The 12,857-nt window shown below is 39.2% G+C and overlaps 1 protein-coding gene across 9 annotated transcripts in view; it reads left to right on the plus strand.

Moving 5' to 3' along the window:
• BCLAF1 (BCL2 associated transcription factor 1) overlaps positions 1-12,857 on the plus strand; it is a 32,126-nt gene that overhangs the window by 3,436 nt on the left and 15,833 nt on the right. For 7 of the 9 annotated variants that reach the window (XR_005595623.1, XR_005595624.1, XR_005595625.1 and 4 more), the window contains exons 2-4: positions 1,957-2,027; positions 8,962-9,084; positions 9,674-10,579. Coding sequence is in view for 5 of the 9 variants with exons in the window: in XM_039528662.1 (XP_039384596.1) it covers positions 8,981-9,084; positions 9,674-10,579 (1,010 nt within the window). In the remaining 4 variants the exon portion in view is untranslated. Of the gene's footprint in view, positions 1-1,956; positions 2,028-7,904; positions 7,980-8,961; positions 9,085-9,673; positions 10,580-12,857 lie in introns of all 9 variants that reach the window. The other 2 variants (XM_039528663.1, XM_039528664.1) reach the window with 2 other exon arrangements.

Raw genomic sequence — 12,857 nt, forward strand, 5'->3', positions numbered from 1 at the left:
AGGAGGAAAAAGTGGGTGTTTTCTCTTACATTTATAGGGTATAGATACCCTATACAATAGATGTTGTAAAACAGTAGTCTCCGTGAAACCATATGTAATGCCATTGAAAAATCATGTTGTGAGGAAAAGTGGACTTTTGGGGGGGGGTGGTCTTTATAGTAAACTTTGCTGTTTTGTACATAATGCAAGCTAATTAAATACTTGGCTTTCAAAGATACAACCTTAAAAAGGAAAATACATGCATTTTTGTAGACTAACATTAATGAAAAATGGGAATTGGTGAGACAAGGTACGTAAGGTAATATCTCTTATTGGACTAACTTCTGTTGATGAAAAAGATTGGCTTTGTCATAACAGAAGTTGCTCCAATAAAAAAGAGAGTACCTCACCCATCTTTCCTCTCTGATATCCTGGGACCAACATAGCTACAACAACACTGCAAACAACAATATGTGAATTATCCCTACCCATGCCATCTAATTAATGTAAATAAGATTTTAACTTCAAAATCTCCTTGGGACCATTTAAAATAACAATTAGCCAAGGGCCAGAGTCCTTACTACATTGCTGAAATTGCTCATTCTGTAAATGGTGGAGAGGAGGAGGGTGTTTCAGTTGTTTCTGGTAACACAGTTTTTCTGTCAAAGTAGATAGGCATAACTTTCCTAAATATCTTTTAAAAAACTTTTATGCAGTATAGAAGTGTCTTTAAAATGGTGACAAAGTTATGTTCTGTCTGCCTTGGTGACACAACTATGCTGACTGAAGCAAATTAAAAAAGTTAGCTTCAGTAGTGTAGAAAAGGCCTGTGAAATTAATACTCAACCAGAGTTGGGCAGGTGGGGTGAGAACCATTTCTGCTCATCCTTTTCCATGTTCACAGATATTTTAAACATAGAAGGTACCAATGATAGTGGGAATGACCCAGATCCCTTGTTGCTTCCACTTGCTGAAAACTGATCATCTAGGGTGCATCCGCTTGATTCTGCTGGATGATTCACTCTCAATGGGTGTGGAGTTGGAGACCTCAAGGTTACTCCTGTTATGCTGTGTGGAAATTTTTCTTCCTAACCCCTCATTTGGTCTCATCTTAAAAAAGGGGTCTGAAAAAATCTATTTGGTTGTCTTTCCTTGGTGAATGATACCTATATAGGTCCATGTGTAGACACTTTTATTTGAGTGCCTTTTTTCCAAATTGTTAAATAATGTTGGGATGCAGAAGCATTTATGCATCAATCCTACTTAACATTGAAGACCTGTGGAAAAATTCCTATTTAGTTCAGTGGGGGTAATAGTGAGCTCTTAATTTACATATGGGTGTGAGGTGCTCAGATACCTTGGTGCTGTGGGCTGTAAAAATACCTAATTTGAGACCAAGTTAATTTACTCTGACATACCAGATACTAACTAAAATGTGATTCGGTTTGTACAAACCCAAATCTTTGTGTAGAATTTTTCTGTGATGGACTCTAAATACAGATCATGGAATGCTGAATTCTGGTGCAATGTTCTCCTGATATGCTTTTTGACATTCTGATTCCTTCTGTGTAAAAGAACAAAATTCCTTATACAATGAAACATGGTGGGTAGCAGATTAATTACTGTCCATATCTTTTATGCTCCCATAAGACTGTAAAAGAAAACTTTAGGAGAAAATATTAGGGATTTAAATGTCTGTACATGTTTTTGGACATTTCTGCATGCATACATATCTAATGTATCCATATATGGCTAATAGCCTTATTAGGTGTTGCATAGAGACCTCCTTATAAAGTTTTCATTGATGTCATTTAAAAAGAGGATTCCGGTTAGACCCTGTCTACATAGCATTTTCCTCAGTGATATTTTTGAACACATATTTTGTTAAACAAACCTTTCTGAACAAAATTGTGCCAGATAAGCCTTTTTAGGAAACTGAATATGCATATCATTCAAAATAATTTTAATGTTTTACAGGAATTAATATTTCTGAGCACATTTTGAGAATTTTAAAATCACTTCATTGATTTGACATCTAGAGGCCTAAGGTAAGATTAACACTTGGTTTATTTCTGTCACTTTTGTATTTCTAGTCTTATCTGAACCTGGCTATTTAAAACATGTACAGTGAATGGTTTCATCCTCCAGAGACTACAATATTTGTGAATGTATGGGTAAAATGTTTACTTCTAAAATTTCAGTATTCAATATATTTTGCATCTAGTAAAATGTTCTGTGTATGTGATGTCCAGTTGAGAATATGCCTACCCCTAGAATGTAGTTTGTAAATGTATAATCAGTAATGCTAAATAGTCACAGTGAAAATTTATGAACAGATTGCATCCTTAAAATGGAAATAATCAGGTTCTGTTATGAATTCTATTTTTAATCTCTCTATTAGTCCTGCTGGAAAAATTGATTTGACTTGAAAATTGCCAGGCTTACCAGAAAAATAAGAATTTTTTCTATTCACTTTGAAGAAAATTAGTAAATCTGGTCATAAAATGTAATACTGTGTAACTTTCCACATAGCCTGTGAAAGAATTTTCAGTGAGATTTAACTGTAGAGTTGAAGAAAATTATAAATGTTAGAGTACGGCCACAAGTGCTACAGTGGTATAGCTGCCATACTGCAGCTATGCTGCTGCACTGTAGACATTTCCTACATTGACAAAAGTTTTTTTGTTTTTTTTTTAATCGATGTAGTGAAACCACCTCTCCAAGAGGTAGTAGCTAGGTCAAAGGAAGAATTGTCTTAACCTTGCTGCATCTACGGTGGATGATAGGTCGTCCTAACTACGTTACACAGTGTATGAAATTTTTCACAGACTTGATTGATGAATCTAGGTCGATATAATTTTTAAGTGTAGACCAGGCTGACGTATGAGTAGTTTAATCATAGATCGCTGGCAGTAGCTTAGAGAGAACATATGAGACCTACATTTCATCTGGGTAAACAAGTTTCCCTGAAGCTCAAGCATTAGAGGACTGCCTTTTTGGAGTTAAGACTAAAGTTCTGGCTTTTGCAAGTTTGTGTTTTGTCTAGTTCTATACACAATTGTTTTGTAGCTTTGGATTTATTTCAGAATGGCAAGTGGGTGTTTTTCTGCAAATTACAAAGAAAACTCATCAACCTCTGTTTAAATCACAAAGTTATCCTGAATGTCGAGCCACTTACTAGCAGTTATTTATTTATAATGGAACCATGGTAGCCTTATGTTCACTCTCCTTGTAACTTTAAAAGAATTCTAATGTGGCATGAAAGTTTTGTTATGGATGCTTTTTAAAGTATGCAATATGTTTGAGTCCACTTAGCTTAAACAACACACTTCATTGGAAAACTTCAAACTTACATAGTGTTACATGCCAATTTTTAAATATTAAGAGCTTGCATTGCATAAAGTGTATGCTGGGCCAGGAGAAATAGAATAGAAATGGAATACCCTGTGGATTATGCCTACTCTCTTCAGAGCAGTGCAAGGCAGGGGGAGCTGCAGACTTGAATAAACCTAAGAAGCTCCAGAGCTCTGCAGTGCAGTGTAAGGAAGTGGAAATCAGGATCCCTGTCAAGCTCCTAAGCTCTACACTGACCATGTTTTTGTTTTTTCTGTTAACTAACAACAAGCTGTTAACTTTAAGCTTGCTGATATATGTATGTGTATATACACACACACACACACACACACACAGAGCATTAGAGTAGAAAATTAAATGTTAAGGTACGTATACATTTAAATATGCTTACAGTTCATAATCTTTTAAATATACATGTGTAAAATGTCTCAGTGAAATTTAAGAGATTGCATAAACTGAGTGTTATATACCTACTTATAACAGTTCACTTTTTTACTGTTATGTGCTTAGGTTTCTTTAATTGGTAAAGATCCTTGTGGAGAGCGAGGAGGGTGTATATGCACAGTAGCAACTTTAACTAAGTTAACAAAGTTTTTGTTTTATATATACCGGTAAATATAGTGTGTGTGTGTGTGTGACTGATTCCAACATCTGAAAAATATACATAGCTGCATGACAGAACATCCTTGTTTTATTGCATTTGTATTGCCAATAATAGATAAAGGTTAGCTTTAGGCTTTTACAAAAGGATTATATAAAGTGTCAGTATCAATACATTTTATCCCTTTGCTTTAATTTATTTTAAATCATTGTATAGCACTGCTGATTTTGGACTCTGAGGCACCTAAAACAAGAAGCTCCAAACTATTTGCCAGGAGTTTCAATTCAAGTCCGCCGTCAGCTGACTCTTCCTCTCAAATGAATACAATTCAGGTTGAGTTATTTTCAAAGGAAAATGATATTGAAACAAAATTATTCTGTTTTTAACAGAACATAGGGAAGATTGAAACTCTAAACAGGAAAGAACTAAGTTGTGTGGGTTTTTTCCCCCCCCCATGGCTGATGTTTCTTTGAGATTATATCTAGCCAGGATTGTCAGTTTTCGCGGCTAATGATCAGTTGCAAAGTGTTGAATTATACCCCAGGTATCTTTATTCATCCAGTATGTTGTTAATGCCCGTTAATCGGCTCACTTCAACATTGGCGATACGTTGCGGCCAGTGTATGTTAAGAATTCGCCTAAGACACCTTCCTTCAAAACCCCGAAGCCGACTTTCTATCTTCTTGTTGGTCCTCCATGTTTCCGCCGCATAAAGCAACACAGAGCGGACATTCGACCTGTAGATCTCTACCTTGGTTTTCATTTGCAAGATGGCCGACCTCCAAATGTTCTGAAGTCTATAGAATGCAGTTGCTGCAAGACCGATTCTGGTAGATATCTCCTTCTGAATATTACCATCAGCCGATATGTAATTACCAAGATATTTAAAATCGTTCACCTCCTCCAATTCTACGTCACATACTACTGTCGTCGTCGAGCTGGCTGTTTTTACTTTCATTGTTTGCTCTTACCGGCGTGGATATTAACTCCCACGCACCTTGCTGCTCTACCTACTCTATCAGTCTTCTCTTGGAGGTCCATCTGAGAGCTTGAAATCAGGGTGATGTCATCCGCAAAGTCACAATCTTCAATATGACCAGAGGGTCCCCATGCGATCCCTCTTGGCCTATCTTCGGTGGCTTTCCGCATCACCCAGTCTATAACCACAAGAAATAGGATGGGCGAAATAACACATCCTTGTCTAACTCCCGTTCTCACATGGAACCACTCGCTCCGCTGTCCTTCATGGCGAACACAACACTTATTATCGGCATACATATCTTTGAGGATGTTAATAACTTTCGGAGGGAATCCATATGTTTTTAGGCTATTCCAGAGAGATGGATGGTGGACGCTATCAAATGCCTTCTCGAAATCAAAGTAGTTAATGAACAGTGGCGAGTTCCATTCAAGGGATTGTTCCATTATCATACGCAATACAAATATCTGATCAACGCATCCTCTCCCACTCCTAAATCCTGTTTGTTCTTACCTCAGGACCTCTTCTACTGCTTGTCTTATTCTCTGTAACAGGACTCTGCAGAAAACCTTCCCGAGCACTGATAACAGGTTTATACCTCTCCAATTATCACACAAAGACAAATCACCCTTCTTTGGTAATTTCACAATGATACCTTTCTTCCATGCTTCAGGTACTTTCTCTTCTTCCCATGCCTTGTTGAATAGCTCCTCTAGAATCCCGGCACTCATATTCAGGTCGGCTTTTAGCATTTCTGCGGTTATTCTATCTTCGCCTGGTGCCCTATTTTCTTTTGTCTGTCTAATGGCCTCTTCTATCTCTCGCTCTGTGATAGGCCCTTGTTCTACCTCCATCTGAAAACTCGTTTCCTCTATTTCAACTACCTCTTCAGGATTTGGTCTATTTAGAGTCTCTCTAAAATGCTCTGCCCATCGATTAATTTGTTCTTTCTCTTCTATCAATATTCTCCCATCCTTTCCTCTCACCACTGTTGACCTATTGCTGAACCCTCCTGTCAAAGTCCTCGTGGTTCTATACACAGTTCTTGTGTCGCCCCGCACCACTGCTGACTGTGCCTCTCTTGACAGACTGGTAATATAATCCCTTTTATCTTTTCGAACACTTCTCTTCACAGCCTTGTTTTTCTCCCTGTATTCTTCATTCGCAGCTTTCTGTTGTTCACCACTTCCAGTCAGCATACATAATTTTGCTATCTTCCTCTCCTCAATGAGTTTGTATGTATGATCTGAAATCCATACTTTCCTCTCTCTTCTCTTATAGCCAAGCACTGTCTTGCTGGCCTCCGCATATACCTTCTCAACGTTGTCACAAATAGTGTTTATATTACCAGTTCGCAAATCATTTAGAAGTTGAAACTTTTTCGAGAGCTCCAGTATGAACTGTGCCTTTGCCGACGGTTCTTTCAACTTCCTTGAGTCGAAAATTTGTTGCCCATAAACTTTCTTCGTCTTTCTCAGTTTTATCTGAAGCTTACTCAATACAAGGTGATGATTGCCACCTACATCTGCACTTCTTGATACTCTGGTGTCCAACAACAACCCTCTCCACTTTTGATTGATCGCAATGTGATCAATTTGGTTCCTGGTTTTCCCATCCGGTGATATCCACGTCAACTTGTGTATTGTCTTGTGTTGGAAAATTGTTCCACCTATCACCAGTCCATTCTCAAGACATAAATCTACAAATCGTTGACCATTATCATTTCTCTCTCCAACTCCTTCCCGCCCCATACATGCTTCATACCCGTCGTTATTGGAACCGACTTTAGCTTGAAGTCGCCCATCAAAATCAGGTTGTCGTGGCATGGGGTCTTAAGTATCTCTTCCTGAAGTCTGATATAGAACAAGTCTTTTTCCTCTTCCTCGGCTTGTTCAGTAGGTGCATAACATTGGATGATGGTGATCTTCGCATATCTGGAGAAGAATCTCGCTCTTATTATTCTGGAGGTAACAGGACTCCATTCTAACAAACTCTTTCTCGTCTGTTTGTCGACAAGGATGCCCACCCCTTCATGGTGATATTCTTCTGTGTGTCCTGAATAAAAAATTGTCTCACCAGAGTCCAGTGTTAACATACCAGTGTCCGGCCACCTCGTCTCACTGATCCCAAGGATGTTAATACCAAATTTTCTCATTTCCTTTGTTACTAATGCTGTTCTCCCTGTTTCATACATTGTTCAAACATTCCATACCGCTATCTTTATTTGTTTTTTTGGGTTTAACCAGAGACTCCATCGAAACAGGGACTTCCTTTCGGCTTTGATCCCTGTTTGTCATATTTGGCATCTCTGGCTGGCTACCCACGATTTTGTGAATTTCTGGAGATTTGATTGACGTGGAGATGGTTGGGGCATGTGTTGAGAATGGGTGCTGATAGACACCCTCATATTGCCCTACGATGGACACCACAAGGAAGGAGGAGGAGAGGTAGACCATTGGGGACGTGGCGAAGGACCATTGAAGAGGAAATGAAAGGCATGGGAATGAAGTGGGATGAAATTTGCTGCCTCTCTCAAGAACGAAATGAATGGAGGAGAATGGTTGACGCCTTATGCTCCACTGGGAGTGAATAAGAGGAAGAAGAAGAAGAAGAATCTTTATTCAGTTAGCTGCTGTCTCTTAAGCAACTTAAAGCCTATAACAATTTTCATATTAATTTGTAAGAAAATTTTTAAAAAATGAAACTTAAAAAAAAAATCTTTGATTGGAAGAAATGTGATTGAGGCTATGTAGCTTTAGTCCATGTGAATGAAGGGTAATACACACAGCTCAAAATTACTCTCTCTCTTAAACAGAATGCTGGATGTTTCTTCATGTCTTTTTTTTTAAGGGTCAGCACATATCAGGTTGTGCAGTTCTGGAGAGTTTTGGGTGTGTAGCTTGCTTTTGTGCTTCCAGCAGTCAGTAATATTTTTTAAAGGCACATATTGTATAGATAAAAAAGTAAAAGATATTTTACTTAAATTGGCAGCTTTGGTGCAAATTGTCATCTGTGTTTGAAGCCTTCGAAGTAGCTCAGACTTATACTATGAACTGAAGAAAGAAGGTAGTTTTTCTTTAATGCTACTTCTCCCATATATATTATGGTTTCCATTCAGCAGTGAATAGATTTAAAAAAAATATATTTTAATCTGATTTCACACTTCTGAATTTTTAAAATTTTCACATGTAGAATTTTGAATTGCTCAGGATGAAGATAACTTGTTTAAAAGTGAGATGAAAGGGAAATTGTCAAAATTGCATTAAATTGGACTATGGTTTACATTCAGTGCTTGATTGCAGGTACAAAACACCTTCCAAGCTGCTACTACATCTCACTTGTCCAAAGTTGGAAAAACATGTTGACCAGAAAACCTCCCCTTCCCTATTAAATCATTGAGTTCTTGCTGAGGGGGGATTTCTTTGTCATCCTGGTCTCTCTCCCGCCCTCCCCCCAAAAGCTCTTCCATCCAAATTGTTAGGACACGAGATCTGGGGTAGTGGCTTGACAGCCCATCTCTGTCATGGATCTTAAGTCCATTATAAACTGATGAGATGGTTAGCAAAGCACAAGATTGTACAAAGTTCAGCAAAGTATAGGAGATCACATGAGACGAATGCGTGTCTGAATAGTGTGTGCAAAGGAAAATCTCCAGTTTCCCCTCTACTGCTGCTCCTAGTTGAGGGACAGATGCAGAACAGTCTGGGAAAGTTTGCATTGCTGTGCTGTATCTGTACTGGCAGGACTTCATTTTATAATTATAAAATGGATAAGTCTTTTATTTTTTAAGCATCAGTAACTTAAAGAATCAGGATGGTCCAGTCAGTCTTGGATGTAATATTTTTCTTCCCCAAAGTGCTAAAGTGGTATTTACTTTTATATAGTTAAAATCTTTTTGACTAGAAGAAAATATTTCTCTCTCTCTCTCTTTCTCTCTCTCTACTAAGAGCCTGATTAATGATATAACAGTAAGATTCACTAGTCTGGCCTATATGAAATCTAAATATTTTTCCTTTGACTTTTTTTCACTGTTCTTTCTTTTGGTTAGAAGTAATCCACTGAAGAAAATGGGTAGATCTAATTCTAGATCTCATTCTTCAAGATCAAAGTCCAGATCTCAGTCCACTTCTAGGTCAAGGTCCAGATCACATTCTAGAAAAAAGAGATACAGGTAAATTGATGGTACTTTAATTTACAGTTCTTTGGGCTAATTTGATTTAATATTGTGTTGTTTAGTTGCTCTTTTCTTTAATATCTTCTCCACTTACATGTGGTTTTCAACAAAAGTGAATTTGTGACCTTAGTTCATCTTATTTGAGTTCATCTTAGTTTTAATTCATCTTAGATGAACTAGATGTTAGTACTGTTGGTTTAAACATATACTGCCTCATTTATTTTACCCTTAAACTTCTTCAAGGTGTAGAACAAGAATGCTAATTATGCTTCCTGACTTTTTTTTTTCTTTACATGGTATTTCATTTGTGTGGTCCCTTTCCTAATGGCTTGTCACTCTCTCTCACATATAGCTTTTCAAATCACAAATAACCTATAGCACTGACTTAATTTGCAGCATCAAACTGCTGGTCTTTTTATTTGACAGATTACGCAACATAATCAATAAAGATGAATTATAAAGTTAATTTCTCATGTACTTTTAGTGTATTACCGACAAATTGCATTTGACATCAGGGTTTTAGTATAGTTATTTATCTTAAAGGATTTTTGAATGGTCATGTTCTAACTTTTTCTTTTAACTTTAGTTCTAGGTCTCGGTCCAGGACATATTCACGATCTCGCAGTAGGGATCGTGTTTATTCTAGAGATTATCGCAGAGATTACAGAAATAATAGAGGAATGAGACGCCCTTATGGTTACAGAGGAAGAGGTAGAGGGTATTATCAAGGAGGAGGTGGTAGATATCATCGTGGAGGTTACAGACCTGTCTGGAATCGAAGACACTCCCGAAGCCCTAGGCGGGGTCGTTCACGTTCCAGAAGTCCAAAGCGAAGGTCTGTGTCTTCCCAGAGGTCCAGGAGCAGATCTCGTCGATCTTACAGATCTTCCAGGTCTCCAAGGTCCTCTTCATCTCGTTCTTCATCCCCATACAGCAAATCGCCTGTCTCTTCCAAAAGACGTGGCTCTCTGGAAAAGCAGGCTAAGAAAACTGAGGGAGCTCCTCTGCAAGATAGCCCTTTAAAAAGTAAATCACAGGATGAACAGAAAGATACATTTGAACATGACCCATCTGAGTCCCTTGATGACTTTAACAAATCATCAGCAGCTTCCGGTGACATTTGGCCTGGCCTTTCGGCATATGATAACAGTCCAAGGTCACCCCATAGTCCTTCTATTGCCTCCCCACCCAGTCAGAGTTCATCTTGCTCTGATGCCCCTTTGCTCAGCACAGTTCACTCAGCTAAAAACACACCTCAACATTCACATTCCATTCAACATAGCCCTGAGAGGTCTGGCTCTGGTTCCCTTGGAAATGGTTCCAGTCGCTACAGTCCTTCTCAGAATAGCCCATTGCATCACATCCCTTCAAGGAGAAGCCCTGGAAAGACAATTCCTTCACAGAGTGCTCCACGTGAGGAGGCTCGAATGCGCTCATTTTATCCTGAAGCTGGGGAACAGGAAACTGCAAAGGGTGGAAAGTTTCTAAAAAGGTAAGAACTATATCTGTAAAAGTCATGTTGAATCTTAAAATGTCCCTGCTCCATCTTCATTTAATTTACGATTAAGCCTCCTGGACTGCTGCATGAAACAGCCATGACTGCTTATCAATTTCTGTCTAGTTATACTTAAGCTTAACACATGAAGAGCTTTCCCTTTTATTATATTTATAAGTTCTTGGCTTAGTTGTATCCTTGTCCCTTTCCTTTACAGTGTATTTTTATATGTTCTGTTCACTAGTAGTATCTATAATGGCTTCATAATTAAAAAGTAAATGGGAAGAGTATAGTGTATACCAGGTGTCTTCTGATTTTTATTTGCTAAAAAGAAAATTCTGTTCAGACTGACCTATCATATCTCATAGAACGAAACTGTCCTCTCTCCTCCTCCTCCCCCAGAAAATGTCTTTAAGTCTGTATGAGTTATGAGGAGTCCAAATCTTGGACTGGTTTGTTGAACTTAACTGTGTCTACATGGAGGAAGGACTACATCAGGGGTTCTCAAACGGGGTCGGGACCCCTCAGGGGGGTCACGAAGTTATTATATGGGGGGTCGCGAGCTGTCAGCCTCCATCCCAAATCCTGCTTGGCCTCAAGCATTTATAATGGTGTTAAATATATTTAAAAAGTATTTTTAATGTATAAGGGGGAGTTGCACTCAGAGGCTTGCTGTGTGAAAGGGGTCACCAGTACAAAAGTGTGAGAACCCCCTGGACTACATTAAAACATAATGTATTTACATATTTTCCAGCTGACATCAGATGCTTAGGCATATATTTATGAAGTTGACATCTGAGATTTTTTTATTTTGATTATCAATCGTTCATAGAATATCAGAGTTGGAAAGGACCTCAGGAGGTCATCTAGTCCAATCCCCTGCTCAAAGCAGGACCCAATCCCCAGACAGATTTTTGCCCCAAATCCCTAAATGGCCCCTTCAAGGATTGAACTCTCAACCCTGGGTTTCGCAGGCCAATGCTCAGGCCACTGAGCTATCCCTCCCCTCACTAATTTCAGTTTCTTCAGTTCGAACTCTGAAGAAAAATATAGCTGTAGAAATCTTTGCTGTTTATGGAACTGAAATTAAATTGTTCAGTTACTGATTTGCTATTCATAAATGTACTTATAAAGGCACCGGGATTCAGATTTTTCCCTAAGCAAATACATTGCTGCCAGTGAGTATATTAGAAACTATTAGCATGAAAATACTGTATTGAGATAGTGGGAGCTGAATGAAATAAGCATTAATTTTTAAATGCACTCAGCAGTGTTAAAGGAGTTAGGGTAGGTCTACGCTTAAACTGCTACAGTGGCACAGGTGCAGCACTTCACTGTAGACGCTACCTATGCCAAAGGGAGGGGTTCTCCCATCAGCGAAGATAATCCACCTCCCTGAGGCTATATCTACATTGAAGATCCTACAACAGCAACACTGCAGTTGTACCATTGTAGCATTTTCAGCGTGGACACTACTTACGCTGCCGGGAGCGGTTCTCCTCTCAGTGTAGGTAATCCACCTCCCCGAGAGGTAGTAGGTAGGTCGATGGAAGAATTCTTTTGTTGACCTTGCACTATCAACATCGGGGTTAGATCAGCCTAGCTACGTCTTGGGTCATGGATTTTTCACACCCCTGAGAAATGTAGCTACGGTAGTGTAAATTCCCAGTGTACACAGAGGATTGAAAAGTCAGTTTACATAGTTGTTCACAGTATTCCTGAAGTCTTAGGCCTTGTCTGCACTACAAAGTTTTGTTGGCAAAAGTTATGCTGCTTTAATTAAAATCACTGTTGCATGTCCACACTAGTTCCTTGTGTCGGCAGAGTGCATCCACACTAACAGCTCTTGCATCGACACAGAGAGCAGTGCACTGTGGTAGCTGGTAGCTATCCCAGTGTGCAACTGGCCGCAAGGTGCTTTGGGAAGGGTTTTCAATTCCTCCTGGGGCAGGTACAGTGTCACATAATGCAGGTTTCTCAATTCCATCATTCCAGAGGCATCCTAATAGATTGTCCACCGCTTTTTCAACTGAAGAGTGGGGGGCGGGGGAGGAGGAAGGGAGAGGAGAGTGGTGTGTCTGTGGCTGGGGAGACAGCAGGCTGACGGACTTATCCTGAGGCAGGGAGAGGGGGACACTCTCCCCACACACAACAGCCCCCCATCTGTTTGCCACAGCAGTCTCTCCTGAAGCAGCCTATTCTGCTTGCCTATGGTGCTGTGATCCCTTCCAAGTTCTTCTACAGCCTTCTCAGCTGTGGGAGTGGCATCCTGAGC

This window comes from Mauremys reevesii, linkage group 3 (genome assembly GCF_016161935.1).
Source record: "Mauremys reevesii isolate NIE-2019 linkage group 3, ASM1616193v1, whole genome shotgun sequence".
NCBI lineage: Eukaryota > Metazoa > Chordata > Testudines > Geoemydidae > Mauremys > Mauremys reevesii.